The sequence below is a fragment of the Gracilinanus agilis genome, chromosome 4 (genome assembly GCF_016433145.1).
Source record: "Gracilinanus agilis isolate LMUSP501 chromosome 4, AgileGrace, whole genome shotgun sequence".
Taxonomy (NCBI): Eukaryota; Metazoa; Chordata; class Mammalia; order Didelphimorphia; family Didelphidae; genus Gracilinanus; species Gracilinanus agilis.
The window spans coordinates 256,292,823-256,320,425 of record NC_058133.1 but is presented as its reverse complement, the minus strand read 5'-3'; the positions used below and the strand labels follow the sequence as shown (position 1 = coordinate 256,320,425).

The window sequence follows — 27,603 nt, the reverse complement described above, 5'->3', positions numbered from 1 at the left end:
ACTCTTTTCTTCTAGACTGAATGGAGTTTTGAGACTCCCATTCTTTTGGGGAAGACCCTGTCACAAACTTGGGTATGTTTCTCCCACAACAAGCAGACTCCAATCCTCATTCCCAACCCCAGGATCAAAAGCAGCCCCAAGATTAGAGAATTCTTTTTGAAGGAATGAAGGAGTAAAGAAGACACCACTAGGAAAGAACAAAAAAGGCACCACACAGATGCCTTGGCTTAAAAAAAATTTTTTTTTTAATTATCTTACTCCTGAACCTGCAAAAAAGACAGGGTGCTGAGAGAGGTCATGACAATTCTGAATGTCTCAAAGGACTACCCAGGGTCACCCTGACCCAGGAATAGCCAGAGATAGTTCAGATAGAGAAGGGTTATGCAGATGCAATTCAGGGCTTTGGAGTTGTTGTGTCCATCAGCTGCTGAAGGTTTGAGGTTGCCTGGTCCAACTTTGAGAGCTCCAAGAGGAGGGAGGAGACCTTAAGGAAACAAAAGATGATCCTCTGGATAACTGGCCTCCAGGACCACCTTCCCCCAAGGGCCTGGCCTCACTCTTCCCAGCACACACCTTATGCTCCCTCTTCAGCATCTCACTTCCCTCACTTGGGGCCCGGGCAGTCAGGCTATCAAGTTGTCTCTGGAGCTTCTGTCTTCTGGTAAGCAGGACAGGGAGCTGGATGTGGGGATCCACCAGGCCCTGAAGAGAGGACAGTTAGATGTCTCAGCCCCACCCACTCTCTACCAGTGTATTCTCCTTTTCCCATCCATATCTTCCATTCTTCTTTTCTCTCTGCTTATTCCAACCATCCCCCCGTATTTCCATCCAATTCCTCACTTGTTCTACTGCCCCTGCTCTCAGAGCTTTCTTCTCTGTCCATTCCTCACCTCCAGCTCCATGTAGACCCGGGTGGTATTGCTGAGCAAGGCCTGGGCCCAGCCTTGGGGAGATGCTTCATCGTAGGGTAGGAAGCTCACGGCCCCACAATAGGCCAGGGTGGCCAGTGGCTCCAGGAAATCTTCATAAATGTACTGCTCTCTGGGCTCTGAACACTGCAACAACACTGGGCAAGACGAGAGAGAGAGGGGACCCGAGAGCAGTAACATTAGACAGCCGGCCTCTCCCTATGTAGCCGCTTGGATCTCTAGTTCTCATCTCTCACACACCAACACCAGGGATGCCTCTCACCTCGGGGCCGGGCCTTGCTGAGCTGGTACAGGGCTCGGAGCCCCCTTAGTGTTTTCACAGCTTCTTGAACCTGAGAAAATTGCTGTTCCAGGTCTGGCTGGCACCAGTGCTCCTGTGGGAGTCAGACCAACCACGGATCACTTGTCTATGGGCTCTGGGGAAAGCCCACTCTAGGAAGACCTCGTGTCTCTATCCCCTGCTGCCTATTTAAGAGTCACCCTATCATCTCTCTCATCTGGTCACAGCTCTGACCTAGAACGCATACCCTATTAAGCAGAAAAGACTGACATGGAGGTCAAGAAATTAAATGAAATATTGATGGATCTGTAACTGATGAATGAGGAAAACTCAGATGTTTCCCTAACTTCTGGGGTAGGCATTACAGAGAACCTTGTTCTCTGACCAACCACACTTGGGTATCCTTGTCAGACAATCTGAGACTGACTCAACCATGTGTGGCCATCCCTGGAGCCCACTATAGGTGTTGTCTAGTGACCGAGAATAGGAGGTGACCCTACTGCAGCAAATGAGTGTCTAAAAGATTCAACTCTGGAAAGCAACACAAAAACAAGCCACAAGATTGTTTGATAATAAAACATCCTCAAAACAGAAAAGCAGGTTATTACCCCACAATAGCCTTGAAAAGATGCTATCAACAATCCTAGAAGATCCTCCAAAAACTCCCACTACCCCAGCCAGGCATTCCCCAGTACAAAGAATCAAGAGAACACTGTGGCTCTTTCTAAAAAGAACCACCTTCCTTGCATCCAATCTTATTCCTGCCATCTGACTGATAAGGAAACCAAGGCCAAGGAGGCTGATTTACAGAATGTTAGAAATTATTAAAGAGAAAAAAAAATTTATTTAGGGAACAGCTAGGTGGCTCAGCAGATTAAGACCCCAATAGCCTAGCCCCTACTGCTCTTCTGCCTTGGAACCAAGATTTAGTATTAATCCTAAGACTAAAGGTAAGGGCTTACAAAAAAAATTAAAAGACATTATTTTGTCCATCCTCATCATTTTATGGACAAGTCAGTAGGAGAGTAGGGCTCAGAACTCAGAACCCTTGGCTATACTACATTGAAGTTGATTTGGCTCACCAGATTTTGGGGCCTGGGGTAGGGGGCAACACAGATGCTTGGAGCTGGGGTGTGATCGGGCTGGTGGGGCAGCCGTTGCCAAAGTTCTTCAGCCAGGAAGGGCATGACTGGAGCAAGGAGGCGAAGCCCAATATCTGCACAGGAGTACAGGATCTGCAGTGGTCCTGGGGCTTGAGGTGATCTCAACAACACAGGCTTCACTGACTCCTGGAAATTATAGGCCATTGTCAAGTAGAGAGATCCCCAGAGTCACTTTTCTCCTCTGGCTAGATTCTCCCATAATTCCTCACTATTCCCTACTCCGATTCCATAGCCTGAAAAACGAAAAAGGGACCTGAAACAATAGCCCCAGTTCCCTTCCTCTCCCTCCTCAATGAGTGAAATCAGTCTCCAAACAATTCTAGGGCCATTCCCTGGGATCCTAGAAGAGGAAGAGCCTCAGTATGACTTTATCTTCTATTGAGTCCTTTGATATGGATCATAGTATTATACCCCACCCCCTCACCTCTAGCCAAGAATAACTCACAAATATCATGTTTACAATAACTCACCCCAAACCTAAGTTCTCAAAATCTAGCTGATTGCTCAATACAAATTGGATAATAATAGAAGTACAGGTTCTGAGTTTAGAGCTGGAAGGGACCTGCCTTAGAGATCATCTAATGTAGCTAAACCCCAGAAAAAGGCACTTTATCAAGGTCACACAGGCCATGAAAATGCATCAAGGATATTCTATGGCACTAACTGCACGACTGCCTCTCATGCCATGCTGTTTTGCACAATCAGTTGGTATTAGGTAGTCTGTGCAGCCCATCTTAGTCATTCTAGTGGCCCACACTGATCAGAAGTAAAAAAAGGAAAGAAGGGACACAGAGCACAGTCAATTTATTTCCCAATTCTGTCACTATCCCCAGGAAGAGTACTAATAAAGAAGGACAGGTTCATATCTTCCTCCTGCTCCCTTGCCTCAATGTTTCAGAAATCCATCTGTTAGACTGACTGTTCCTCTTTTCTCCCTCCCAGGCCCTGGGGTAGAAGGCTGGGGGAGAAATCCCCTATGTAGGTTCCCAAGAACCAATCCAAAGGGAAAAGGAAACCAACACTCATTGGTCCTTGGTCCTTTCTCTCTCACCAATGTACAGTGTCCCATGAAATCCAAGATGAACTTAAGAGTGTTACAAGCATGTAGGAGGACAATGCCACCCTTGCCCTTGGGCTCACCAAGTAGACATCGCAGAGTTTATGGAGCCAAAAGTGGTGCAGAGCATGGGTGATGAGAGGGAGCTCTTGTGCCAGGAAGCCTCGCTCACATTCCCGGATGGTGAGGGCCAGGCAGTTCAGGATCCAGGCATCCATGACAGAGGAGGGAGAGAGCTGAGACAAAAGAATGCTCAACAACCTAAGACAATGAAACCACCCATCCCAGCACCATTGGACCCTTGAACCCTTATTCTCTGACAGAACCTGTACCCACTTCTTCCACGGAGTGGGGTACAAATCTGTCTCCTAAGGCATTAAGGATGAACCGCATGGCATTCCAGATCTTATTGCAGAAATGGCGGGAGCTCAGGACCTCAGAGACAGACAGGTTTATACTGTCCCCTGTATGGAGAGAGGGTTGGCTTTGGCGATCTCCATTCTCTTCTCTTCAGAGTCCATTCCCAACCTGCACACCCTGGTCTTACCCTGGATTCCATGAGAACAGAGTGTGAATCTCAGGGCGTCTGTACCACATTCAGGGATTCCTTGAGGAAAATCCTTCCTCTGGAAGGGGGAAAAAAAAAAAGAAAGAGAAAAGTGGACTAAGGGACTGTCTGTCAAAGCAGGAGAGGCTTCAGCAGATTCCTGTTTTTAAGAACAGTGGCTGCTGGAGGCTATACAGCTTGGAAAGGCAAGCAGCAAACACCTGAATCTCTACCTGTGCAGCAGCAGCAATCTGTAGCTCCCTGAGATCCAGATTTCCATCTTTCAGTTTCTCCTGTAGCACCTATGGGGATAATATATACATGGCCTTTATCTAAGGATCCACCTACTGCTCTAAGAATCTTTCTTCTAGCCCTAATTCCCCTTTACAAATCCATTCACTTTAAAAAAAAAAATCTTTACCTTCCATCTTAGAATTGATACTAACTATTGGTTCCAAGGCAGAAGAGCAGTAAGGGATAGGCAATGGGGATCAAGTGACTTGCCCAGGGACAAATAGCTAGGAAATGGCTGAGGCCAAACTTGAACCCAGGACCATCCATCTCCAGGCCTCACTGTCCCCATCCATCCACTCTTATTCAAAACCCATCTCTGCCCCTGCAACTTATTTCTCCACCCTTGGTTCTGCCTCCTGACCTGTGGCTCAGCCCCTTTGATAACATCCCTGGGATCGAGCACGTTCCCCAGAGACTTGCTCATCTTGCGGCCCTGCCCATCCCGAACCATGGGGTGAAGCAGCACCTAGGCAGGAGAAGAGAAGGAGGAAGGAGGTGGTAATTGGCACAGGGATGAAAGTCTGGGAAGTGCATGTCTCAGTCCCATGGGAGAACTACAGATACACAGTCTCTCTTCAGCTGGGAGGCTGTGGTTAGGCCGCCAGGAAATGGGAGAAGAAGTTACCTGGGGAAACGGAAGCTGTCCAGTGAGCTGGGTCCCCAGCATGACCATGCGGCCCACCCAGAACAGCAGGAGGTCACTACCTGTCTCCAGCAGGGACAAGGGGTAGAACTGAGCCAGGTCCGGGGTCTGAAAGGCAAAAGAGATAAAGCCAAAGGTACATACTACCAGCCCCATCTCCCTCCTCCAAGCCCCTCATCTCTACTCCCCTATCCCTCATGCAACCTCTGCCTCAGAAGCACACTTCCATAGCCCTCAGCTTTGCCTCTCTTTGACCCACCTCACCTTCTGGGGCCAGCCCAAAGCAGCGAAGGGAAAAAGTGCAGAGGAGAACCAGGTGTCTAAGACATCAGGATCTGAGGGTGAAGTGAGAACAGGTATCATTGGGGTCTTCTGGGGACTGTCCCCCAGCTCCCAGATCACTCTAACCCAGGAATCAGCCTCCAGGCCAGCCTGATGACTCACCCCTCTCCAAAGTTAGCTCCTTCTCTGGTCTCCCTCTGAGTTTCGAGGCTATCTTTCTGGCCTCCTCCTCTGAGCGGCCCACTACCCAACATTCCTCACTGTCTCCCTAGAAAAGAGCAGCCTGGGGTGGACTTAATCGGACATCTAGAACAGCAACCTCCCAATTTCCTACCTTCTCCACTGCCTTAAGGAAACCGAACCATCCCACTTCCTTTACCTCCTCTCCAACAATCTGATAGGCTGGGATCTGATGTCCCCACCACAGCTGCCGGGAAACACACCAATCACTGCAGATAAGACCCCACCACCACCAAAAAGTTTATTTCATGATATGATGAGATCTCTCTCTCTTTCCTCCCCAATCTCACCAGGACTCCTACTTGCCTGATGTTAGAAAACCAGTGTTGCCAATTCTTCTGATGGAAGGGAGGGTTGAGACTCAGGGCCCCCGATTCCACAGCCTATAAAAAAAGGGGAACTTCAGGCAATGTTCCCAGCTTGAGTCCCACTGAGTAAATGAATCTCAGATTAGATAATTCCAAGGCTTAGGGCTCCTTTGCTAGTATTCCAGTCACAGTCAGTCACAGAGGATATAACTATACAAGCCTGTCTTTCCTAGGCCTTGCCATCTTCATTCCTTCAAACCAGAAAACTCCTCACCCAACTACCATAAACAAGGGGCCTCCCCAGGGAAGGGGTCTCCCAAGTCCCCTCATTTCCATTTCCAAGAAGGCCCCATTTTCCTTATGTAAGTCTCCCCATCTGGATCTCACCTGGGCAGCTTGTTCTCCCATTTTCTGGCATCGCACAAACCATTGGTTCTTGAGGAGATATTCTACCACATCTCCAGAACGGCTATAGAGGGAAGAAAGGCCCTGTTCTCTTTCATCTCCAATTTTCCTTATATACCCCATCCTCTTCAGAGTTGTATGACCCTACTCTCCTACTACTTTAGTAAAAATTTGGTTCTTTCCACTCTACTCCCACCTCATTGCCATTTTTTATAAACCCTTACCTTTTGTCTTAGAATTGATATTGGTTCCAAGGCAGATCAATAAGGACTAGTCAATGGGGGATAAGTAACTTGCTCAGGGTCACATAGCTAGGAAGATTAGGTTTGAACCCAAGATCTATCTCCAGGCCTGACTCTCTATCCAGAGTCACCTAGTTGCACCTACTCCCATTCCATGGGTCACAGAGGAAGAAATTACCTGCATATAGGGAGTACCATAGGATGGTCCTGAATGCCACGCAAATGCCCTTGTTCCTTAAGGGCAGACACAATCTTTTCACGGGCCACAAATCGGTGAAGACCCTGTGAAACAGAGGAGTCTGTGGGATTTGAGGGGAGAGGGCAGACAAGGACAAAATAGAATCCAGAAACCAAGGGGAGAGATCAGAGGTGTGGGACTACCTGCAGCCAGTCCCCACAAGGGGAAACCATGGTCCCATCCTCTCCAATGACATTTATAGGACTTAGCTTGTGTCGTGCCCCAATCTCAGCATCAACAAGGCTATGAGCAGGGGTCACTTTCACTGCACCTAGGGGAACAGCAGTGAGGAGACAATCAGACCCTCAATTTTCCCTCCCTAACCCCTATCTGTAGATCTACGAATTTGCCCTTCCCTCTCCCTGTCTCTGAGTAGGGAAAGCACAACTTTGAGCCAGAAGACAGACTCAGATCCTGGCTCTGCTACTTACTAGCCATGTGGCCTGTTTCCTCATCTGAAAAATGGGTATCTACCTGGCCTGTCTCACAAGGTGGCTATAGTTATCTACTTGTAATGTTTATGCAAACTATAATTATATACATGAAATGTATGGTACTCTTATTCCTTGTTAACCTCCCAGACTTCCCTGGGAATTTCCTTATTTTTCTCATTTCTCTTTCCTTTCTCTAGTCTCCCTTGAGCTTTTTCTCTGTTCTCCAGTTTCCTTTGAGCTTTCTCCATTCTCTGGTGTTCTAATGTTCCCTGAGCTTCCTTCCTTTCCTCTAGCACCACAAACCTGTGCCCACGTCAGGCTGGACTGCAGGGTCAGTGATGAGGGGAAGAAGTTTCCCACTTAGGGGATGACAGAGCTGGCGCCCATGGAGGTGCTAAGGAGGGGAAGAAAGTATCAGTCAGTCAATAAGCATTTATTAAGTGCTTTCTATAGATCAGATGTAGACACATTTGTTGGAAGTGAGAGAGAATAAGGGCATTAGAGAAAAAGGAGAAAGGGAGCAACCAAAAGGAACAGAGTTAAAAGAGCCAAAATCAAAAGATCAGAATCGTGATACTGATCCTGCCCTGGACCTCAGTCAAATAACTTCTTAGACAGCATTATTTGAAAAGAAGAGAAATCAAATCTCTAAATCCCCTTCCAGGTCTCTGTACAATTCTAAAAAGTGGGGCAGGACCAGTAAGAATCTTAAGGAGGTTTTGAGACAAAGAAAGGGAACCAAGAAGAAAGTGAGTGGAATCTTAGAGAGGGTTGGAGTATACTGGAAAAGGAAGGAAAAGGACAGGCTGAGGGAGGTTAAATAGATAGAAGCAGTCATTTATTACTATGTATCGGGGGTCAGCAGGATGAACAGCCACAGCCACATCTCCAGGTAAAGTCTCCGGCCGTGTGGTCCCCACTACAATCTCTGTGTCTAGGGAAACACACAACCAGCCCTGAATCAATTCCACATTTCCCAAAAGAACCTGGAAGAATTAGGGATGGGTGTCCACTTGAAAACAACAATCTCTTCAAAAGTAATTGTGTAAAACAGGGATCAGTACCCACAGGAAATGGGGTTTCCCAGTCATCTAAAGGCCCAGGTACTCAGAAATCCCCAGTAGTTTGAGAGGATGAAGCAGGTAGGAGGGGCTGGGATTGGGAATCATTTTTAAAACCAAAATAAACTATGAAATTCTCAGTGGGTGAAATGGATGAGGCAGGACATTATACAGGTATTCCATTGTCCTCACCACAAATCTAACCAATCCCTCAGAATCCAGTGTGAGTCCCTCCATCAAAGAGCTGACCATGACTGCTCTTGCTCACACTGACCTATCACTCTTCTTAATTCATAAAAATTCTTACAGTACAAAACAAAGTTTGATCTGAATTATTCTGATTCATATGTGTCAATATTGTCTCCCTATCTTGAGAGTAGGGAAACAGCATTTTTATATCTCCTCAGCGACCAATGCCAGCAAGAACTAGTAGCCAGATAAAAGCTTGTTGATTAATAACTTGGAGATACTAATTGAGGAAAGGAGAATAGGTTACCATTCCCTTCCTATTCCTCATGCTGGAAACTGGGAGATTCCATTAGGTCTGACATGATACTTATAGACAAGCAAAATGAGGAAAGACTAGGATACACCAGCTCAGACAGCAGAACAGATGGAACTCACCAGGATGCCCATCTACTGGAAAGGCAACAGAAATGAGGAGCCCAAAGGAGACCGGCTGGGGACAGCCTGGAGGACAGAATTCTGTTCGGCCAGGAAGGGGCCGACCCTCTACCTGGGCACATCAGGAAAGGACTGGAATCATTACTCTGTTTACATGGCCTCCTAAGACTCCAAGTCTGTATTCATTCTTACATCCTCTCTCCAGCCTACCTCTGATTCCAAATAAAAGGACTAAAGGTCCAACTACCCTTTCCCCCTAGCTTGGCATAAGGTAAAACAAACTGAACCCATCCCCTAACCTCCCTGCGCCAACCCCACACGTACCTCAATATCTGAGATGGCTGACCTCAAAGTGCACGACCAATTGACAATCTGCTTGTCCCGGTATAACAGCCCGGCCTCATACAAACGAACAAAAGCCTCTGTCACTGCTACTGAAGATCCCTGAAAGGAGGTCCATGTTCACACCCAATAGTCCCTGGTTTTCCTTCTTCTCTCTTATGCCCTAACCCCACTATATTTGGTCACCCCTCCCAGGGACCTAAGCATGCTAGCCTCTTCAAAGTCCAAGTTTTCATTCTTTCATCACCTAATCCACCATCCCTTTTGGAGACCAAAGCAAATTGTACTCACAGCATCCATGGTAAAACATTCTCGATCCCAGTCCAAAGAGGCCCCCAAGGCTCGTAGCTGCTCACAAATCTCACCACCTTTCCTGTGCCCAGGAAAAAAGTACAGTGACTTCCTGTGCTTAAATGTCAGAGAGAAAAACTGTAGAGGATGAGGGCAGGGAGGCTAGATGCTTAGGTCTCTATAGGAGCAGAATATAGAGGGAAAAGGGGCTGGAGATTAGGGAGCTATACTCACTCTTCCTTCCACTTCCACACTTCCTTTAGAAAGTCTTCTCGGCTTAGCTCATATCTCCTAATTCTCCGCTCCTTCCACAGCTGCTTCTCCACCACAGCCTAGATTAGGGAACAAGGAAAGATGAACAGAAGATCAAGTAGCTTCAAAGGGGAAAGCCTCCGATAACTTGATGGAGGGTTATATGGGTCAGAGAAATACCTGAGTAGCAATGCCAGCATGATCTGAACCTGGGATCCACAGTACCTGGTCCCCTCGCATCCGATGCCTGTGATAGAAGGACCCAGAACCTCAAAACAGCTGCTTAACTTCATTTCAATATCCCATGACTCCTCTATACCCGCATGGCCCACCCCTACCTACTCTGTTATCCCAGAGATGATCTTCCCACCACCCCATCTCACAGAAGCCAGACATATTTCCCTCTCACTCTCACCAGCGCACAAGAGTATCCTGTATGGCCACAGTGAGAGCATGGCCAAGGTGCAGGGAGCCAGTGACATTGGGAGGTGGGATACACATAGAGAAGATCTCCCCCGTGGCCTGGGGCAGCTGGGACTAGGTGGGGAGGAAAAAGAAAGTCAGAGAGAATACGGGAATACAAGAAAGGTGGAAACAGGGTATTTATCAAAGATGAGAGAGCCCCCTGGTGTCTCCAGGGCTAAAGTACTTGTAGGGAAAAGAGCTTCCACATTCTAGGCAGAGAGCAGCTCCTTAAGGCATGCAAGTTTTCAGATTCCTCAAAGCAGCTAGCCAAGAGGTCCAGATCTCAAGGCTTAGATGTTTTTCTCAGCCTAAAACAGGGCTTATTTTCTTTGTCCTAAACCAGCTCCTCCATGACTCCTTTATTTATGACTCAAAATTATTATTATCCACTGACTCCTAAGTATAAAACCTTGGAGCATTCTCCAGCTCTTCCCTTTTCTTCATCACCATGTCCATGCAAATCCTGTCCATTCCACCCCCACAAAATCTCTCAAATCTTCCTTCTATTCTCACTGCCACCAGCTTTATACAGGCCCTTGTTATCATCCACAGAGATTACTGCAAGGGCAAGACCTTTCTGAGCCTCTGTTCTTGATTTGTAAAATGAGGGGACTAAATTAGCCTCTAAGGTCCCTTCCAATTCTAAATCTATTATCCTAAGATGTAGGTTCAAATTCTACTTCTGAAGCTTCCTATCTGTGTGATCAATTAATTAACCAAATTAGTTAATCCCCTTGGGACTCACTCTCCTCAGTTTCAGAATGAGGGAATAGGACCAGAGGGACCCTGAAGTTCCTTCCAGTTCTTTTTTTTTTTTAAAACAACAAAACATGTCTTTATTGAACAGAATGGAAAGGCCATCCAGGCCCCCACAAGGCCATCCAAAGCGGCTGGTCACCTACAAGTCCTGGTGAGTCTCTCTAGACATTGACCGTCCAGCCTAGCTGGTGCGGGAAGGCAGGTGCAGAGCTGTCACCATCTGGGTCCTTCTGGTTCTAAGAAGGTCCCATGACCTCTCTCTGGCATAAATTTGGTCATGTTACTTACTCTTTTGCAAACATGTTCTTTTTGCCTTAAAGGGAAATTCTAAAACTCCTTTACTGGGTATTAAAGGCCCTCCCTCTACTACAATTTAGCACCACATGCCTCTCCAGTCTTATTCTATTTTCTGTGCTCCCACCAAACCCCCAAATAGGTTCCATGTTCTTCTCTCTTTGGGATATGGCTTCCACTGCTTCTTATTCCTAAGATTTTCCCCTCTTAACTGGTTGATTTGCTACCTACCCTTTAAAGCCAAACTCAAAAGCTGCTTTCTCCAAGACGTGTTCTCTGACCTCTCCCAGCCCCCATCTCATGTAGCACTTTTTTCTTAGTTCTCTAAAGTACTTCTCATGTAATAATGTACATTCTACCTGTGCTAGTGTTGTGTCCCTTGACTACAGAAATAACCCAGAAAAGTAAAAAGACTGGACCAGAAGGTAAAGGACCCCCAGGTCCAAATTCCAGGTCTGCCACTTCCTTCTTATGCGACCTTTACCCCACAGGCCTCAGATCTCCCATTTATAAAACAAAAGGGATGGACTAATGGCCTCTGTCTATTATCTTACAAGCCTGGGCTTTAGCACTACCAAAGGCAAAGATCCTGTTCACCTAGGGCCCAATAGAGACGCTCTGTACAGACACTAGTTACTGACCTGATATTCTGGTTTGAAGAACCCCTCTCGAACCCACCAAGGGTACCAGGCAACCTCAACATATTGGGGGCTATATGTAGGAAGCAAGGGCCCTGTGACATCTAAGAGAATAGATGGAAAAAAGAATTCCATTATCCTTCAACTTGTTTAAATGTCTTATGTGGGCAGACAAAAGACAGGGGAAGAAGGCATAAGAAAAGGTTTTCATATCTCCCTGTTACCTTTTTTTTCACCAGGTTTTGTAGGGATTTCATACAATATTATCTCCTTAGCACTCCAACTTTTACCAGGCTTTGTTGGTAGCTGAAAAATAAACCAGAAGAGATTTGGAAAAACTTATCAGTCTCCAGGCATCCCCAACCCTATTCTAGACCTTCCTTCCCAGTTACCTTGCTCCTCCATGCTGTCTCTCCCTCCAAAGTCCCCTGTTTTTCTCGAAGCCGCTTCTGTTTTTGTTCACGATTCCTTTGGGGAACAGAGGGTCCATGAGGATAAGGTTGAGTGGAGAAAGGGTGGGGCCTAGGGATACTCTGGCAGGGCTTCAGTCTCCAAAGCCTGAGCTGAAGAGGAGCCAAGGATAGGTGGGGCATTGAGGCTGGATGGACAGGGGGCCAGGGTATCTTCCTGGAAGAGAGAAAAGATATTCACTAGAAGCCTAGAGAATCCCCTTCCTCCATTTCCTCAGAGATAAATCACTCATCTCTTTAATCCCAACTGCTTTATTTGCTATGTTCTTCCTGATAATTTTCTCCTCAGGTCTAGGACTCCCATACTTTTTCAAAGAAGTGTGGCACAATGAAAAAAAGCCTTGAATTTAAAGATTCAGGTTCTGGTCCTGGCTTTCCCACTGACTGGTGCCATGCTTCTTTTTTTAAAAACCTTTACTAGGGGCAGCTGAGTGGCTCAGTGGATTGAGAGCCAGACCTAGAGATGAGAGGTCCTAGGTTCAAATCTGGCCTCAAACACTTCCCACCTGTGTAACCCTGGGCAAGTCACTTAACCCCCATTGCTTAGCCCTTACCACTCTTCTACCTTGGAGCAAATACACAGTATTGACTCCAAGATGGAAGGTAAAGGTTTAAAAAAAAAAACAAACAAAAAAAAAACCCTTGACTTTAAATAATCACTCTATTGCAAATATTAATAATACAGAAATAGGTTTTGAACAATGATACACATAAAACCCAGAGCTTGTCGGGTCCGGGAGTGGGGAGGAAGGAAGGTGGGAAAGAATATGAATCATGTAACCATGGAAAAATATTCTAAATTAATTAATTAAATAAAAAATTGTTTAAAGCCCTTACTTTCTTATTATCAATTCTAAGACAGAGGCCAGATTTGAATCCAAGTCCTCCTGACTCTAGACTTTATGCACTGTGCTACTTAACTGCCTCTGAGCAAGTACTTTTTTTACGTGCTTTATAAATGATTGTTAATTGAACGGCTTTCCAAGCCTGTTTCTTTATGTGCAAATTGGGGATAAAAATATCAACTCTGGCTACCTTCAACAGGGTGGCAGAGAAGATTAAAGATAGGGAATATATGCTCCTGAGGGCAGGATTCCTGCCTCATCTAACTTGTACTTCTTCTAATTCCAAAGTGCCCAAAGACTTTTCTTAATTTGTTGAACTGAAATGTTTATTCGCTTTGTAAACACTACACACTTTTTTTTGGACTACACTTGAATTCATTGGTGAAAGGCATCTTTTACCAATTCACTTTCCCTTCATTCATTGAAATTTGGATAAGAATAGGGGAATAAGGATAACCTGGATATCACTGACAACACCGATTTTCTAGATGAAGGAACAGGGTTGGATTTAACCCAGGTCTTCCTGAGTCTATAACCAACTTTTTACCAAACCAGTCCATATAGTTGATACTTACATAACACTTAATAGATTTTTCAAACTACTTTACAAAGATTCCCAACTAGCCCATGCTATCAGGGAGGCCATAGGGAATTGATTTGGAGTCAGAGGATAGATTACCTTTTATTTATTTTGTATATGCTGATTGTAGAATTGTAGCTCTAGTACAAGAATTGTAGCTCTTGTAAGCTGAAGAACAAAAGCTGCTTCATTTTTGCCTCTGTGTCTGTGTAATATTTCATAAATACTCTATCTAAAAGGGACCCCAGAACCCCTTCTAGCTTGAATTCTAAGATTTTGGAGTCCCAAAGAGGTTGTTACTCACCTAAGACCAAATACAAAGTAAGTAGCAAAATTGGAATTCAAACCCGAAATTCAAAAGCCTTCCAAGTCCAAATCCAGAATTTCTTCTCTCATTGTATCACATTTCCTCTGGGTTTGAATCTTGGCTTTGCCCTTTAGTACCTCAATTATAAAGTAAAAAGGATGGATTAACTACATGATTTCTAAAATTCCTTCTAAATCTAAATCTATGACCTCATTATTTCCATTTAAAGTAGAAACTGTCAGAGAACTCAAAGGAGCTAAATGGATATAGCACTGGGTCTGGAGTTGGAAAGCCCCAAGTTCAAATACTGCTGCAGACACTGACTAGGATGTATGACCCTGGGCAAGTCTCTTTATCTTTGTAAACCTCAATTTCCCCTTAGAAAGACAAGGGGGTAATGAAAACAATCAGTCCACAAGGCTTTGGAGAGGCCTGCGATTCACAAGTGCAACGTGCTTTGCAATCGTAGAAAGGACAAGATAAAGTTAGTCATGAAACGATCTGCATTCCCTCATACCAGGATCAGAGCCCGGGCTCTCCTGGCTGCGCTCTCTCAACCACCCCACACTTGGCCCCGGGTACGGGAAGCATCCGCCAACGTCCCTCACGACCCCTTCGGCTCCAACCCATTCGCCTGCCCAGGGATCCCTGAATCCTCCGCTCACGTTTCTTGGCCGGTTCTGCACGGCCCCAGCTCAGCCTCCCCCGGAAATCCAGAGGACAAGGGAGGTACCACGAGATCTCAGGCGGGGCCGCCCAGCAGTCCAGCCCACCCCCGCGCCGGTCCAGGGCGGATGTTGTCGTAAACCTCGAACACGACCGGGAAAAGCAGGCAGATAGGAAAGAGCGAGGACACGCGTGCGCAAACCCGTGGCCGCCGGCACCTCCTCCTGATGCAAAGGCGCATGCGTTTCCCGTAGCCTCGCCCACTTCCCAAAGAGGAGGAACACGAGGAAGAAAAATGCCCCCACGCTGGGAGGAGGAACAATTTATTGGGGGTGAAAAGTTCTGAGGTGATTTTAAAAAAATAGCGCAGGGCCCGGCGACTCAGGTCTTCTGAGCGCAGTGGGAGCGAGGCTAGCACCCGGTCCACGGGCTGCCCGGGGGCACAGCGCTCCCGAATACGGCCCCTCTCAGTATGTACCCTGCGCTACTCCACTCTGTGACGGGCCGGGCTGCACCTCCAGCCGTTTCCCCGATAGTCTCTGGGGTGCTCTCTGCAGCCCCGGCGCTGGCTCAGGAGCTGTGCTTCTGCCTCTTCCAAAAGCGCTTGACGTCACTGTGCCCAGCTGGGGTCACCACCATGAGCCGTTTGGCCGTGTTCTCAAAGACCAGCACACCCAGCTCCCGGGCGTGAGATAGCAGCAGCTCAAAGTCCACCTGAGACAGGAACTGGTTGTAGAGGACGCCTGGGCCCACGGGATGGCAGAAGGGCAGAGAGAAAGTGAGAGAGAGAGAGACAGGTGAAACATGGCAAGCGGCAAAATTTATCAGCCAAAGCCTTACATGAAGCAACCATTTAGCTCAGGGCTTGGAACATAGTAAATGCTTAACAAAGGCTTTTTGACTGACCCATTCATTTCTATTCTTTGGCTTCTGGGTGGTTATTTGACAATTTAGTATTCTATTAAACTCATTTTACAAAGGGAAAAAAAATGAAGCTGAGTGAGCTACAAATAGGTGATGAGCCAGAGTCAAGAAGGCAGCTTGGAAATGGCATTGGATTTGGAACCAAAAGCCCTAAATTCTAATCCCAGTTGCCACTGCCTATGAGACCTTAGACAATTCTTTAGAGATGTTTTCTCATCTGTAAAATGAGACGGCTGAACAAGATTACCACTAAGATCCCTTCTAATATTATACTATTAAGTGTCTGAGTTGACTGGAATTTGTCTTCCTGACTCCAAATGCAATCTCTTCTAATCCCTTTGACATGTATGGACTTGTCATTGATTGAATGGGTTCAAATCTGTTCTAAGATTACTTCCTAGCAGTGTGAACCTGGTCCAGTCACTTAACCTCCATTGCCCAGCCCTTATTCGTGTTCTTCTGCCTTGGAACCTACACTTAGTATTGACTCTAAGGCAGAAGATAAGCATTAAAAAAAAATAGCATCACTAAGAACCATGCTTGAAACCTGCCTCTTCACAAAGCCCCTACTGAATCCCCACTCAAGGTCTCTAAAATCAGTAGAAGTCAAATGCAATCAAGAAAATCTCTACAACAAAAAGAAACCAATAAAGGGGACACTGTGACAAAATAGAACAATGGCTTGGAATTAGGGAACCTGAATTCTAGCCCTGGCTCTGCCCCATTTGGGGATAATTTCTGGTCAAATAAAAACTCCCTTCCAGTTCTTCATATTCTTATGATCCTGTCTATGAGTTATCTATGCCACTTCTTCCAAATGGTACAAATAATTCAATAGTGGTATTCAGACCAACTTGATTTGTGCTAACTTTCAGACTTTGGAAATAAGCATCAAAGAATTGCCCTCAATTACTTTGCCAGCCTATTCTCCCTCATCCCCAGATGAGGGGGAGGTAGAACCTAACAGAACAAAAGTGTTATGATAAAGGTCAGTTGCCAACTCATACTCACCCTCAGAGAATCGAAGCCGGTCTCTCTCCAACTCCCAGAGTCGGATCTGATCTGTGATGGTGGGGGGCAGTACAGGGATCTATAAGGAATTGGAGTAGTTATGAGAACCTTCAGTTGGGGCTGAAGTTTGCCTTTTGTCTTTTTGCCAAGACAAATCCCTCTCTCATTCCTCTGCTCCCCTCCCACTATCTAAATGCCTTCCCTAACCCAGGACCTGTTTCAGCATCACTGGATGTGCTCTTGTCTTCAAGAAGTGGATGATCTAGAGAAAGACATAAGAATAGTTTTAAGGCCACAGCAGGAGAGTAAGAAAAATTTGGCCACTCTAAAAATCTATAATGTGCTTCTATTGGAACATTAATTTATCCTGTTTTTCCCTGAACACTGTAGGCAACTTACTGTCCATACCTATTGTCACTTCTGTTTCTATCCTACTGCTGCTGCTGAGCTACTACTTCTATTAACCATATTTTTCACTTCTTTCCTGTTATCTACATTCTCCAGTATTTATATTCTATTATGTGCTCCCCATCTTTTCACCAGTCACCTTCCCCACCACCTTACTGAATCACCCACAATGTTCCCTTCTCCACCTTACCCAGAAGAAACACAACCCCACCACCTGCAGTCCTCCCTGCTTATCCACCTGCTGGCAATACCTGCTGAGCTGTGATACCATTAGCAATTGCTTGCTGCACACTCTCCCGAGTGATCTGGGCTACCACCATATTGGGAAATCGATAGAGCATCTCAGAGAAGAGGGCAATGAGCGCAATCTGAAGTTCTGATTCTGTTGCCAAAGAAAAAACAAAATAATACCAAAGAAGCCACAGTTCTTTCCCCCCAGCACTACCATCCCATATCTCCTTCCTTCTTCTAAAACCCTCTCTAACTACCTATTCCCATCCTCATCCCTCCAACCTCACCAGTATAAGCATATAGCCGGTAGTTGGTTTCTACAACAATAAAGCCTGGCTGATGAGCAGTCCCTCCAGCACCAGTAACACCTGATGACAAGTTGATGGCCAGACGGGTTGGATAGTATCGTCGAGATTTTCTCTAGGAAGTTTGGAAGAGAGAGAACCATCAGATAGTATTTTATTGTCTTCTATTCTGTGGTGTAAGTACCCCACTCTAGCCTCCAGTCCCTTGCTCTTCATTGATAAAAAGTCCCATTCCTCTTTAGTTGAGGCACCAAAGTGGTATAGTAGATAGAGTGCTGGAACTGGAGTCAGGAAATATGTTAAAATTGTGTCTTGTTCTGATTCCTGTGACCACCACTCCTAATTCTAGCCAGTATAGTAAGTTTAAAAGTAGCCACTCTAAAGAGGATATAGCAGGAAATGAGATTGATTGCAAGGGGAACCTGGAAGTCATCACATAGATCAAAGGAGCATAATTTACAAATTGTCTCATATGTTAACCAAAATTCATATCCTGGGTGAATTTTGTGCTGAATCAGGGAAAGGCACTACTCTCAGGGTTGTGGTCCTATGATATGTAAATACAAATCCCAGACCTCTACTATTTCAGATTGGGAAGACATGGACATGTTAATGCTAAAGTTCTACCAGTAACTGAAATTATTTGGATATGTTAATGAGCTCCAAGATGGCACAGATAGGAATTGTTCTGTTCTCCCCCCAAAAACCCTATTAAAATGAGACCTCAAAACTCCTGTACCCCCCTCTAGCAATTTTTCCATCTCCATTGGGTCCAGCCTTTGTGGTAATTAAAGGGTGACTGCCATCCCATTTTCCACTGCCATCGTGGCCTTTTCTGGTGAGTACCCAAAGAACCAGGAGTGTGCCTGCCTGCCTGAAGATCATAACCTCACAATTTCATAAATTAAATTATCAATTCAGGACAACACAAGTCAAATCCAACTTCAGACACTTACTATTCTGGGCAAGTCACTTAACCTATGTTCTGGTTCAATTTCAACTGTAAAATGGGGATAATAATAACACCTACCTCCCAAGGTTGTTGTGAGGCCCAAATGAGACTTTATTATAAAGAATTTAGCACAGAGCCTTGGCACATAGTAGGAACTTAATAAATGTTTCTGAGAGCTCATACCTTTCTTTGGAACACCAGCCCAAACTCTCGTAGATGTTGCAGAAAGTTAAGAAGGGAATCACTCATGCCCTCCACAGAATAATCCTAGGAGAAAGAGGTGTCCAGAGCTGGCTGAAATGCTAAATGTCTTTCTCCTTTTCAATTCCTCCTTTCCCTATTTCACCCTCTTCCACTTAATTATACAAATCATTTATCTCTCCCTGCCCTCCTTTGCCTCCACAACCTCCAACTTCTCCTTCCACACTGTCCCTTCAACCCCTTCCATCCACAGTACCACGTGCTCCAGCTTCTTACTAACCTTGCCAAGAGTAGAGAAGCTGAGCTGGAAGAGGAAGGACAGGATCTCAACCAGGTCCATACCCCGGCTCTTAGGAAGGAAAAACAGAGACCCAAGGGGAGAGGTCAAAAGAGTACAGGGGGGAAAAAAGCAGGGAATAAAGACAAAAGTATCACCAGAGGAAGTTCCCCATATCAGAGGCAAGTGCCCATACTAGAAGAGGGGCCTCAGGATCTGATCAGCCTCCTTACCTGGGCAGTCTGCAAATACTGCAACATAAAATACCAAAGCTGGGCGGGTGTATCTAGCAGCAAGAACTGGAAGCCAGCAGAGGTGATGCAGGGTGGCTCTCCAGGCTCAGAACTTGGGGTGGGAAGAAGGTAAAAAAAAGAACATCAATCAATCTCATTTATCTTTCCCCTCTGGGCCTTTTCCTTATAGCTTCCTCAGACACTTCTTTCTTTAGCCTTGCTTCCCCCTTTTCACATGGTTTTCTCCTGGAAAATCCTCTCTCCTATCTGCCCCCACATCAGCAAGGACCCAAAGGGAAGACAAGGTAGGGAGCCCCACAGGACCCTAGCCTTCTTACCTCTTCATGAGCCCAGCCTGGCTGAGTAGCTGGGCCAGGTCCTGGCTGACAGCTGCACTGGGAGAGCCAACCATGAAGTGCAGGATCACCTGAGGGATTGGGAAGCCTGAGTCTCATCCCGGTGGAGCAGGGGACAGAGGAGCTTCTAAAGAAGGCTAGGAAGCATTTAAGGGGAACATACAGATCTTGAGATAAACATGTTTGGGGGAATCTCCAAGAACAAAGGACTATGCCCTTGGGATCTTACCTCCCATCTTTCCTCTGCATACTTGTCCAGTGATGGAACATCCCGGGCATGTTTGTCCGGCCCAAGTTGACTTGTGTCATCTGACCAAGCCTTTCCCCTATGGCCAGATGGGTCTACAGTAAGAATATGCTTCCTCTTCCTCTCTCCCCTTTTTCCTACATTGTCCCACATTCCTCCTCATTTTTTCCCATCAGCCATGAGCATGACATGTATCACTCTAGAATAAGATACTCCAAGCTAACCTATCCCCTGAAACAGGAAAAAGAATATACAAAAACCTTGAGAGTTAAAAAAAAGTACTTTTAGGAGTCCTTACTCTATCTTCATTCCTATGGATAGTATCTTATACAAAAAGAAAGGAAAATGATATACCCGCCCAGGAGAGCAACTCGAAGATTTTGTCTGAAGACAGGGTTGAGGATAAGGCCCTGGAGGCCACCAGGGAGCAACTGGGTGTGCCAGATCCGGAGACCACTCAACAGTCCTGTGCTTTCCTCTTGAGCTCTAAAAAAGCAGCAGTGAAGGGACAAGTAATACATGTGAGCTTTTGGGGTTCTAAGGAAAAGAGGGAATACAGAAGGCCTAGAGGAATGAGAAGAGAAAAGGGAGACACACTTGCTAAATTCCTTCTTCACCCACAGGGCTACAGCTGCTTGGGGCAATGGCTGCTCCAGAAACAACATCCGCATTACCCAGTTCTTAGCCAAAGATGGAAGCTCCCTACAAAAGATAGGATGAAGATATGAGGCATTAGCATGAGAATTCACCTTCCAACTCTTTCTCTGCTATCAAGGGGCCCTCTAATTGCCCACCTCTGAAACACCATCTCTGATAATATCCTGGCCTTTTGGATAATATCATAGGCCCTTCCCCCAACCAAACCCATCAACAAGGTTAACTAGCATTTCAATCTCTCTTATGGTGGTTCAGAATAGCTTCTTCAGGAATTAGTAGTTTCTAGGTCCCTGCCACTAAGAAGGTCTATCTTACCTAAAAACAGCCAGGCAGGTGGCTGGGTGACCATAAAGTCTGTCTAGGACTCCAGGACTCAAACCCCCTAAGAACTCCTGCAGATTGCGGCACTGAAGCTGACCACGGTGCAGCCCGGTCCGAGGTGGGGTGCCCTCCATCATCTGAGGAGAAAGGATAGATATGTGATCAATCTTTGCAAACACCATTAATTTCAATAACCAACAGATCAGCTTTCTCAACCCAGCATTCAAATAGCATCTCAATCCTATTATTTTTCTTTTCCACATCATCCCATATTTCTGCTAAACCTGATTTGCATCTACTGTCTTCCTTATGAGTTTGTCTTCTTTTCTATTCTTCCTTTTTTGTATTTCATCTGAAAAGCTGCCAGACAGCTCATATTTCTGTAGTTTGTACTATTCCCCCGGTGTTCTGGGACAAAAAATTTTAAATGGTATGATAGACTAAATATAACCTGAAGAGAAACTGATATTCAATGGGTTTGAAAAAATGCCGGAATTAGCTCTGTGACCTTGGGCAAACCACTTTAATTTTATCATCTATAAAATAAGGGTAAAGACACCTGCTGTATAAATTTCTCAGGAAGGTTTTCACGATCATGTGAAATATTTGTAAAACATAGGACATGAATGTTTTTGTTGTTCAGTTGTTTTCAGTCATGTCCAACTTTTCACAACCCCATTTGGGGTTTTCTTGGCAAAGACAAAGGAGTGGTTTGCCATTTCCTTCCACAGCTTATTCACAGATGAAAAAACTGAGGCAAATAGGGTTAAGTGAATTGCCTAGGGTCACATAGCTAATAAGTGTCTGAGGCTAGATTTGAACTCAAGAAGTTGAGTCTTCCTGACTCTAGGCCTAGCACTCTATCCACTGTACCACTTAGCTGCCCCACAGACATGTAAAACAGTCTTTATAATCTTTACTCTAGGATCAAATACCCTATATTGAGGTAAATCAAACATTGTACATTTCCTCTCTGGATCTGAATTTCCTCATTTAAAAATGAGAAAATTAGACTAGAAGGCCTCTAGTTATAACTTTCTATGATTCCATTGTTACTTTTATGATAGAATTCTATCCCTACTCTTACCTATCTTCTCATGTACTATACTTTCCAAAATAGAATCTGAGAATTGTTTTCCTTTTCATTCTTAGACCCAAAGACCATTGTCTAACTCCTTCATTTCAATGATGAGGAAAACTAACATACAGGGAAGTAACTTGCCCAAAGTTGCACAGCTACTTAGTGGTAGATATAATATTAAGGTTCCTTCTTTTCTAAGTCATTACCTCCCCACTGCACTATGGTCTTACTTTAGAAAGTCCTGCAGAAGAGTGCTAGATTTAAAGTCTGAGGGCTCAGAATTCACAGCTCTGTTACACTCTGTAAGGCATATGATAAGTTATTCCACCTCTTTTTCCTTATGTTTAACACAATGAGGAAATTGAACCAATTATCCAGATCCTATGAATTTTGTTTGAATCCCAGTTTTGTCACCTACTATCTATGTGACCTTGATGGAACCACTTCTAGTCACAAAAACTTTATTCTTTCGGAGAGTTCCTCGAATTTATCCAGTATATATATTGTTTATACATAATTATTTTCATGTCTCTCCCCTATTACACTGTGAACTCCTTGAAAGTAGGGACTGGGTTCTGTTTGGGAATGGGGTTTTTTTTTGCCTTTTTTGGTATGCCAAGTACTTAGGATACAGCTTGGTATATAAGCCCTTAACAAATGATTGTTATAGGACTGACTATAAATGTGGGGTGTAGACTAAATTATTTCTAGTATTACTTTCAGGTCTAAAACTTATGATTCTATTGAACCATGTACCTCATCTCATCCCTAAAAATCAAATTTCTCTACTTTCTTCTTCACATGCCAGTCCCACCCTCACTTCATCAATTCCATTAAAATCTTGGGTTCAGATTCCATTTCAGCTATTCTAGCTATTCATTTGTAAAATACAGACAGTTATATCTTTCCTATGAAAAAGCATCATAGTAGAGTAGAATCAGTATTAGCCTTGACTTCAAGGGCCAATTGGATGGATGCTTGCTAGCTGTGTGACCCTGAGCAAGGTTTTTTTTTCCCTTTTCACTTTTTTCAGAAAAGGGGGATAATGTGAGTTTTGCATTCCTTTCAAAGAAAACCCTTCACAAACCTGAAAGCACTTCAGACTTATGATTAGATAATAAATCACAATGCATCATCCCCTTGCATTATCACACATATTGCACACATATGTAACTATACTAGACACACACACAACACCCAATACAGCTCATTATACATATACTACACACATCATTTACACACCACAAACATACATACACTATATAGACATTACATATTATCACCAGATACAATATACAATACACAATATACGTGTCACACTATACACACTTCACAAATTAAGCATGACACAAAACATACTACACACATCACTACATGACACACATTACTATTACACTATATCACTATACACGATAGAGAGCACACATTACACTACATACATACATACATACCACACATGACCATACATATACACCACACACTATATACACTACACATACATTAGGCAAATCGCAACACAATTATACACACTACACACAATTATACATGCATTATATTCAGGCATTACACATCACTACACTATAATACACACTACACACACAAACACACCATACACCACATACTTTGGGTCCCTCCGTGTCTATTCCTCCCTCCCCACCTCTCGCCATCCCAGTCGAGCGCACTCACCCCGGCCTCAGCTTTGCGTCGCCCCCGACGCCCACCCTGGCCGCCCGCCCTGGAGCTCTGGCTTGGAGGGGTTGGAGGAGGGTAAAGGAGGAAATGGGAGTCAGGGTTTCAGGACTAACTGAAAGGCTACCGAGCTCATCCAGGGAGGTGGTGTCGGGAGGAGGAGCGTCAGGAAGAGGGAGGGAAAACGGGCCGCAGAGCAGGCTGGGAAGCGTAGTCCAAGTCTTGCCCGCTCCTTCATGAAAGGAAGGCGAGGGCGACTCAGACCATAACTCCCAGCGGGCCCCGCGGCGGCATAGGGTGGGGACAATAGAGTGACCGTGCATTGGGAGGGCCGGCTAGGACACCGAAGGTTGGTAACTTTGGTTCCGTCGCTCGCCTTGTCCCAGTCTCTTAGTTTCAGCTTGGGCAGTTGCTTTCACTTTTGGTCTGTCCCAATTCTTAGGGAGTTTTTTTCCTTACATCAAAATTAAAATTACTTTTCTATAGTTTTCACCCTGATCCGTGCCTTTTTGGGGCCCAAAATAACAATTCTTTCAAATACTTAATGGCTATTATGTTTCCACTCCGCAACCCCTTACTTTTTTCTTCTCCACGGTAAATACTTTGTGTTCCTTCAGCAGATACTCCCAAGGCCTTGAGATCCTTGGGGATCCAAGTTGTTCTTCCCTGGGTGTTCTTCAGTTTGTCAGTGACCTTCGTAAGCTTCGGGGTCCAGAACATACAGTACCCCAGCTGTGGTCTGACTTTGGTGGGATCTAACAAGGGATTCCTTAATTTTGGAAGCTCTCTTAATATATCCCAAGAGAGCCTAAGCTTTCTTGATTATATTATCACACTTGAGTTTGCAATTCACTATCTTTCTTTACTTTTTTAGCTGGCTATTCCCCCTCTACCTTGTGCTTGTGAAGCTGATTTTTGGAATCGAAATGAAATTCACATTTATCCTGTCAACTTGGAATCTAGAAACCCCAATCTTGAGAACCCCAAGTTTGTAGCAGCAACCTTGCTACATGAGAATTTCTCATTCTCATGAGGGAAGTCCCAACTTCACAAGTTTCAGACTAACAGTAAACCTTAAAGTATTTTAGGGGGAGCTAGCAAACTCAATCGGGTGTTAAATACCTTTTTTTTTTTTTTTTTTTTTTTTGTCCTGGTAGTTTTTCTGTTTGTTTCAAGATAGCCCAAAGCCCAACCCTTGGCTGGATCTTTTCTTTTTGTTTTGTAAAGCATTAGCATCTCCCTGATGATCTTGTCTAGGATTCCTCAAGTCTTTGTAGTCATTGTAAAACCAGTCAACTGTGGAGATTAAAATTAATATGCAAAATACTAAATATTATATTTATAAATATTATGTTAATAATAAACTAACAAAAGAGACTAACTCAAAGGTGCTAACCAGCTCAGCTTGCTCCCAGGAACCAAAGAGAAAGAGGGAGGAGTTACAACCAACTATAAAACAATAATGTGACCACTCAAACCTGGAGGTGCAGGAGAGATTAAAGGGAATTTTGGGAAAACTAAGGACTTATGGGGGATGAAATCCAAGGTTCAAAATCTCCATTTATACATGTGTGATCCCTGTGATCCTTTGGGAGACTAGTCTCCCCAATGGATCATAAAAATATAATCAATTTATAAATTGCAATAATTTGTGGATAAAAGAAAAAAAGAACAAAATCAATGATTGCTACATTAACAAAAGGCCAATTTGGGGGCAGTCCCCTTTGGCATAAAAGTATATATTCAAATGCTTTCAACCCCCCAAAGTTCAAATTCACATCCCAAAGTTCAATTCTGGATCTTCCTGATGCAGTGTGTGGTCTCTGCAGGCATCTTCATGGCACCTTCTCCAAACAGGTTCATTGTCTGTATTCTGAGAAGTACCCCCTGAGGAAAATAATAACAAACAGTGATCACTCAGGGATACATGGCTGAGTCATAAGGTATATGAATCAATTGCAAAAGAAATAAAAAACATCAAAAAATCCACATAAAAGAGAAAAAATAACTTGTGGATGAAATAGAAAATATTAAAGTCTTATGTCTAAAAAAAATCTAAGTAAAGGAAAAATAAAACTATAACAGGTCCTTGAATCAGGGCCCAATTAAAGTGATTTAAGTAATTATGCACTTACCTAATAATTAGCCAGGACTACAGTAAATTTGCCACACTTATAAAAGACAGAAAAGAGACTAGATTATAGAAGCCAGAATGGTAGCCAGGATGACGTGCTTGGATAGAATGTGGTTCAGAGGAAGTCCTGCATCTTAACATATGTTAAGCTCCACAACCTTGAACCCCAAACAAGTTCAAGTCCTCTTGTCTTGGTTCAAAATTACATCAATCCCACTGAGACTGGTTGGTCTCTTTGACCTTGTGCTCAATTTGCACTATGCAGGTTGGCTTTATGCTTCTTTAGCACTGTGCAGTAGCTCTTTTTAAATACTCTTCTGGAATCAGACAGATTCATTAAGCAAAGTCCCATAATTATTTAAACAATCAATGGCATTATTCTATAGTTTAAAACCTTTCAGGTATGCATTACTATTAGAACAAATGTATTTTAAACTTATATTACTGCAAATTAAAAAAAGATTAATATTGATAATGTGTTCAAGTACAAAAATGAGAGAAAAAAGAAAACTCAAAACTGTATTGCACATACAGGGGGGAAAAAAATAAAAGAATGTTTTAAATATCAAACATATATAGCTTATTTTTCCGGGTTAAGATGGCAGCAGAGTAAGAAGCAGCTCTTAACCTCTCCTGACCGAAACATACAAAACTCCTCAAGGGGACATAAAAACAAGTCCAGACGAACGGAGGAACCCCACAACAGGGCACAGTGTGGAAGGTACGTGGAATCGAGACATTTCCAGGCTATAAAGGGCTCCCACTCAATCGCAGGCTGAGCAACCGCCCCAACCCCACCCCCTCCACACTCATCTATAGCTCCGAACCCAGCTAAAAAGAAATAGGGCAAGTTTGGGGCACCCATCGAGTCATCAGCAGCTCCGGGACCTGTTCCTGAGAGCAGCAAGACTTAGGACCCCATTAAGTCAAAAAAAGCACGCGAAATCTGAGCGCGCGCCGGAGCAGGACGCTGGGCGCAGAGTGCCGGCTGAGTAGAGGCGTGGGTGGAGGCAGAACTAAGCCTAAGTGGGGAACCAGTGCAGACGGGTATACGACTGTGGAAGCAGCGCCCTGAGACTTGTAAAGAAACCTCCAGCAGAGGATCAAGCAAGAGGGCCCACCAGGGGGCTTGACCTTGGAAAAAACCAGAACTCAGACCTCAGGAGCCAATAGATTGCGAACAGACACTGAGCCCGAGGATAAAGCTGAGAAACTGCTGGGCTAATGATGGCTACTCAGCATCAGGAGGTTCAGAAGAGAAAGAATAATAACAAAAAGAAGAAGTCTTTAACACTCGACAGCTTTTACACAGAGAAAATCCAGACAACCAAGCAAACAGAGGAGGAGAACAAACAAGCATCCGGACCCTCCTCAAATAAGGAAAACTCCTCACAAGCTATGGAAGAGTTCAAAACTGAGATTCTGAGGAAAATGGAAGAGATCTGGCAAGAAAATAACAGTTTAAAAGGTAGAATCTTGCAATTGGAAAGTGAGGCTCAGAAATCAAATGAACTGATAAGCAAATTGAACACCAGAAATGACAAGATTGAAAAGGAATACCAAAAGATTATAGCCGAAAACCAAAAGATTATAGCCGATAACCAGTCCCTAAAGGCTAGAGTCGAGCAATTAGAAACCAATGATCTCTCAAGACAACAAGAACAAATAAAACAAAGTCAAAAGACTGAAAAAATAGAAGGAAATATGAAATATCTCAATGAGAGAGTGACAGACCAAGAAAACCGGTCTAGAAGAGACAATTTGAGAATAATTGGTCTTCCAGAAAAACCAGAAATTAATAAAAACCTGGACTCCGTACTAAAAGAAATTATTCAGCAAAATTGCCCTGAAGTCCTACAACAAGAGGGCAATATAGACATCGAAAGGATCCATAGAACACCCACCATATTCGACCCAGAG

At 44.4% G+C, this 27,603-nt stretch overlaps 2 protein-coding genes across 6 annotated transcripts; both read right to left on the bottom strand.

Moving 5' to 3' along the window:
• Positions 1 to 222: 222 nt before the first annotated feature.
• Positions 223 to 14,899, bottom strand: VARS2 (valyl-tRNA synthetase 2, mitochondrial). Of its 3 annotated transcripts, none has more exons than XM_044673756.1 (31): positions 14,508 to 14,899; positions 13,988 to 14,127; positions 12,181 to 12,415; positions 12,013 to 12,094; positions 11,792 to 11,892; positions 10,048 to 10,169; positions 9,813 to 9,879; positions 9,615 to 9,712; positions 9,381 to 9,462; positions 9,072 to 9,191; positions 8,748 to 8,859; positions 7,908 to 7,996; positions 7,366 to 7,456; positions 6,772 to 6,899; positions 6,569 to 6,672; positions 6,131 to 6,212; positions 5,742 to 5,818; positions 5,575 to 5,644; positions 5,358 to 5,463; positions 5,178 to 5,248; positions 4,896 to 5,021; positions 4,632 to 4,736; positions 4,210 to 4,278; positions 3,977 to 4,055; positions 3,766 to 3,893; positions 3,513 to 3,665; positions 2,292 to 2,498; positions 1,192 to 1,303; positions 891 to 1,066; positions 574 to 702; positions 223 to 484 (listed from the first exon to the last, which is right to left on the bottom strand). In XM_044673756.1, exons 3-31 carry the CDS (start codon positions 12,379 to 12,381, stop codon positions 395 to 397), a joined length of 3,177 nt encoding a protein of 1,058 aa, XP_044529691.1. In that variant the 5' UTR covers positions 12,382 to 12,415; positions 13,988 to 14,127; positions 14,508 to 14,899; the 3' UTR covers positions 223 to 394. The 3 variants fall into 3 exon arrangements, with proteins under 3 accessions (XP_044529691.1, XP_044529692.1, XP_044529694.1); XM_044673757.1 differs by having other exon boundaries at positions 14,656 to 14,899; XM_044673759.1 differs by lacking the exon at positions 13,988 to 14,127 and having other exon boundaries at positions 14,656 to 14,899.
• A 64-nt stretch (positions 14,900 to 14,963) lies between these two features.
• GTF2H4 (general transcription factor IIH subunit 4) lies at positions 14,964 to 24,555 on the bottom strand. Of its 3 annotated transcripts, none has more exons than XM_044673769.1 (14): positions 24,128 to 24,555; positions 20,774 to 20,916; positions 20,399 to 20,503; positions 20,156 to 20,287; positions 19,784 to 19,880; positions 19,537 to 19,625; positions 19,199 to 19,310; positions 18,969 to 19,037; positions 18,671 to 18,754; positions 17,518 to 17,650; positions 17,251 to 17,381; positions 16,806 to 16,853; positions 16,592 to 16,670; positions 14,964 to 15,399 (listed from the first exon to the last, which is right to left on the bottom strand). In XM_044673769.1, exons 2-14 carry the CDS (start codon positions 20,914 to 20,916, stop codon positions 15,227 to 15,229), a joined length of 1,395 nt encoding a protein of 464 aa, XP_044529704.1. In that variant the 5' UTR covers positions 24,128 to 24,555; the 3' UTR covers positions 14,964 to 15,226. The 3 variants fall into 3 exon arrangements, with proteins under 3 accessions (XP_044529704.1, XP_044529703.1, XP_044529702.1); XM_044673768.1 differs by lacking the exon at positions 24,128 to 24,555 and adding an exon at positions 23,547 to 23,665; XM_044673767.1 differs by lacking the exon at positions 24,128 to 24,555 and having other exon boundaries at positions 20,774 to 21,088.
• Between the last annotated feature and the right edge of the window lie 3,048 nt (positions 24,556 to 27,603).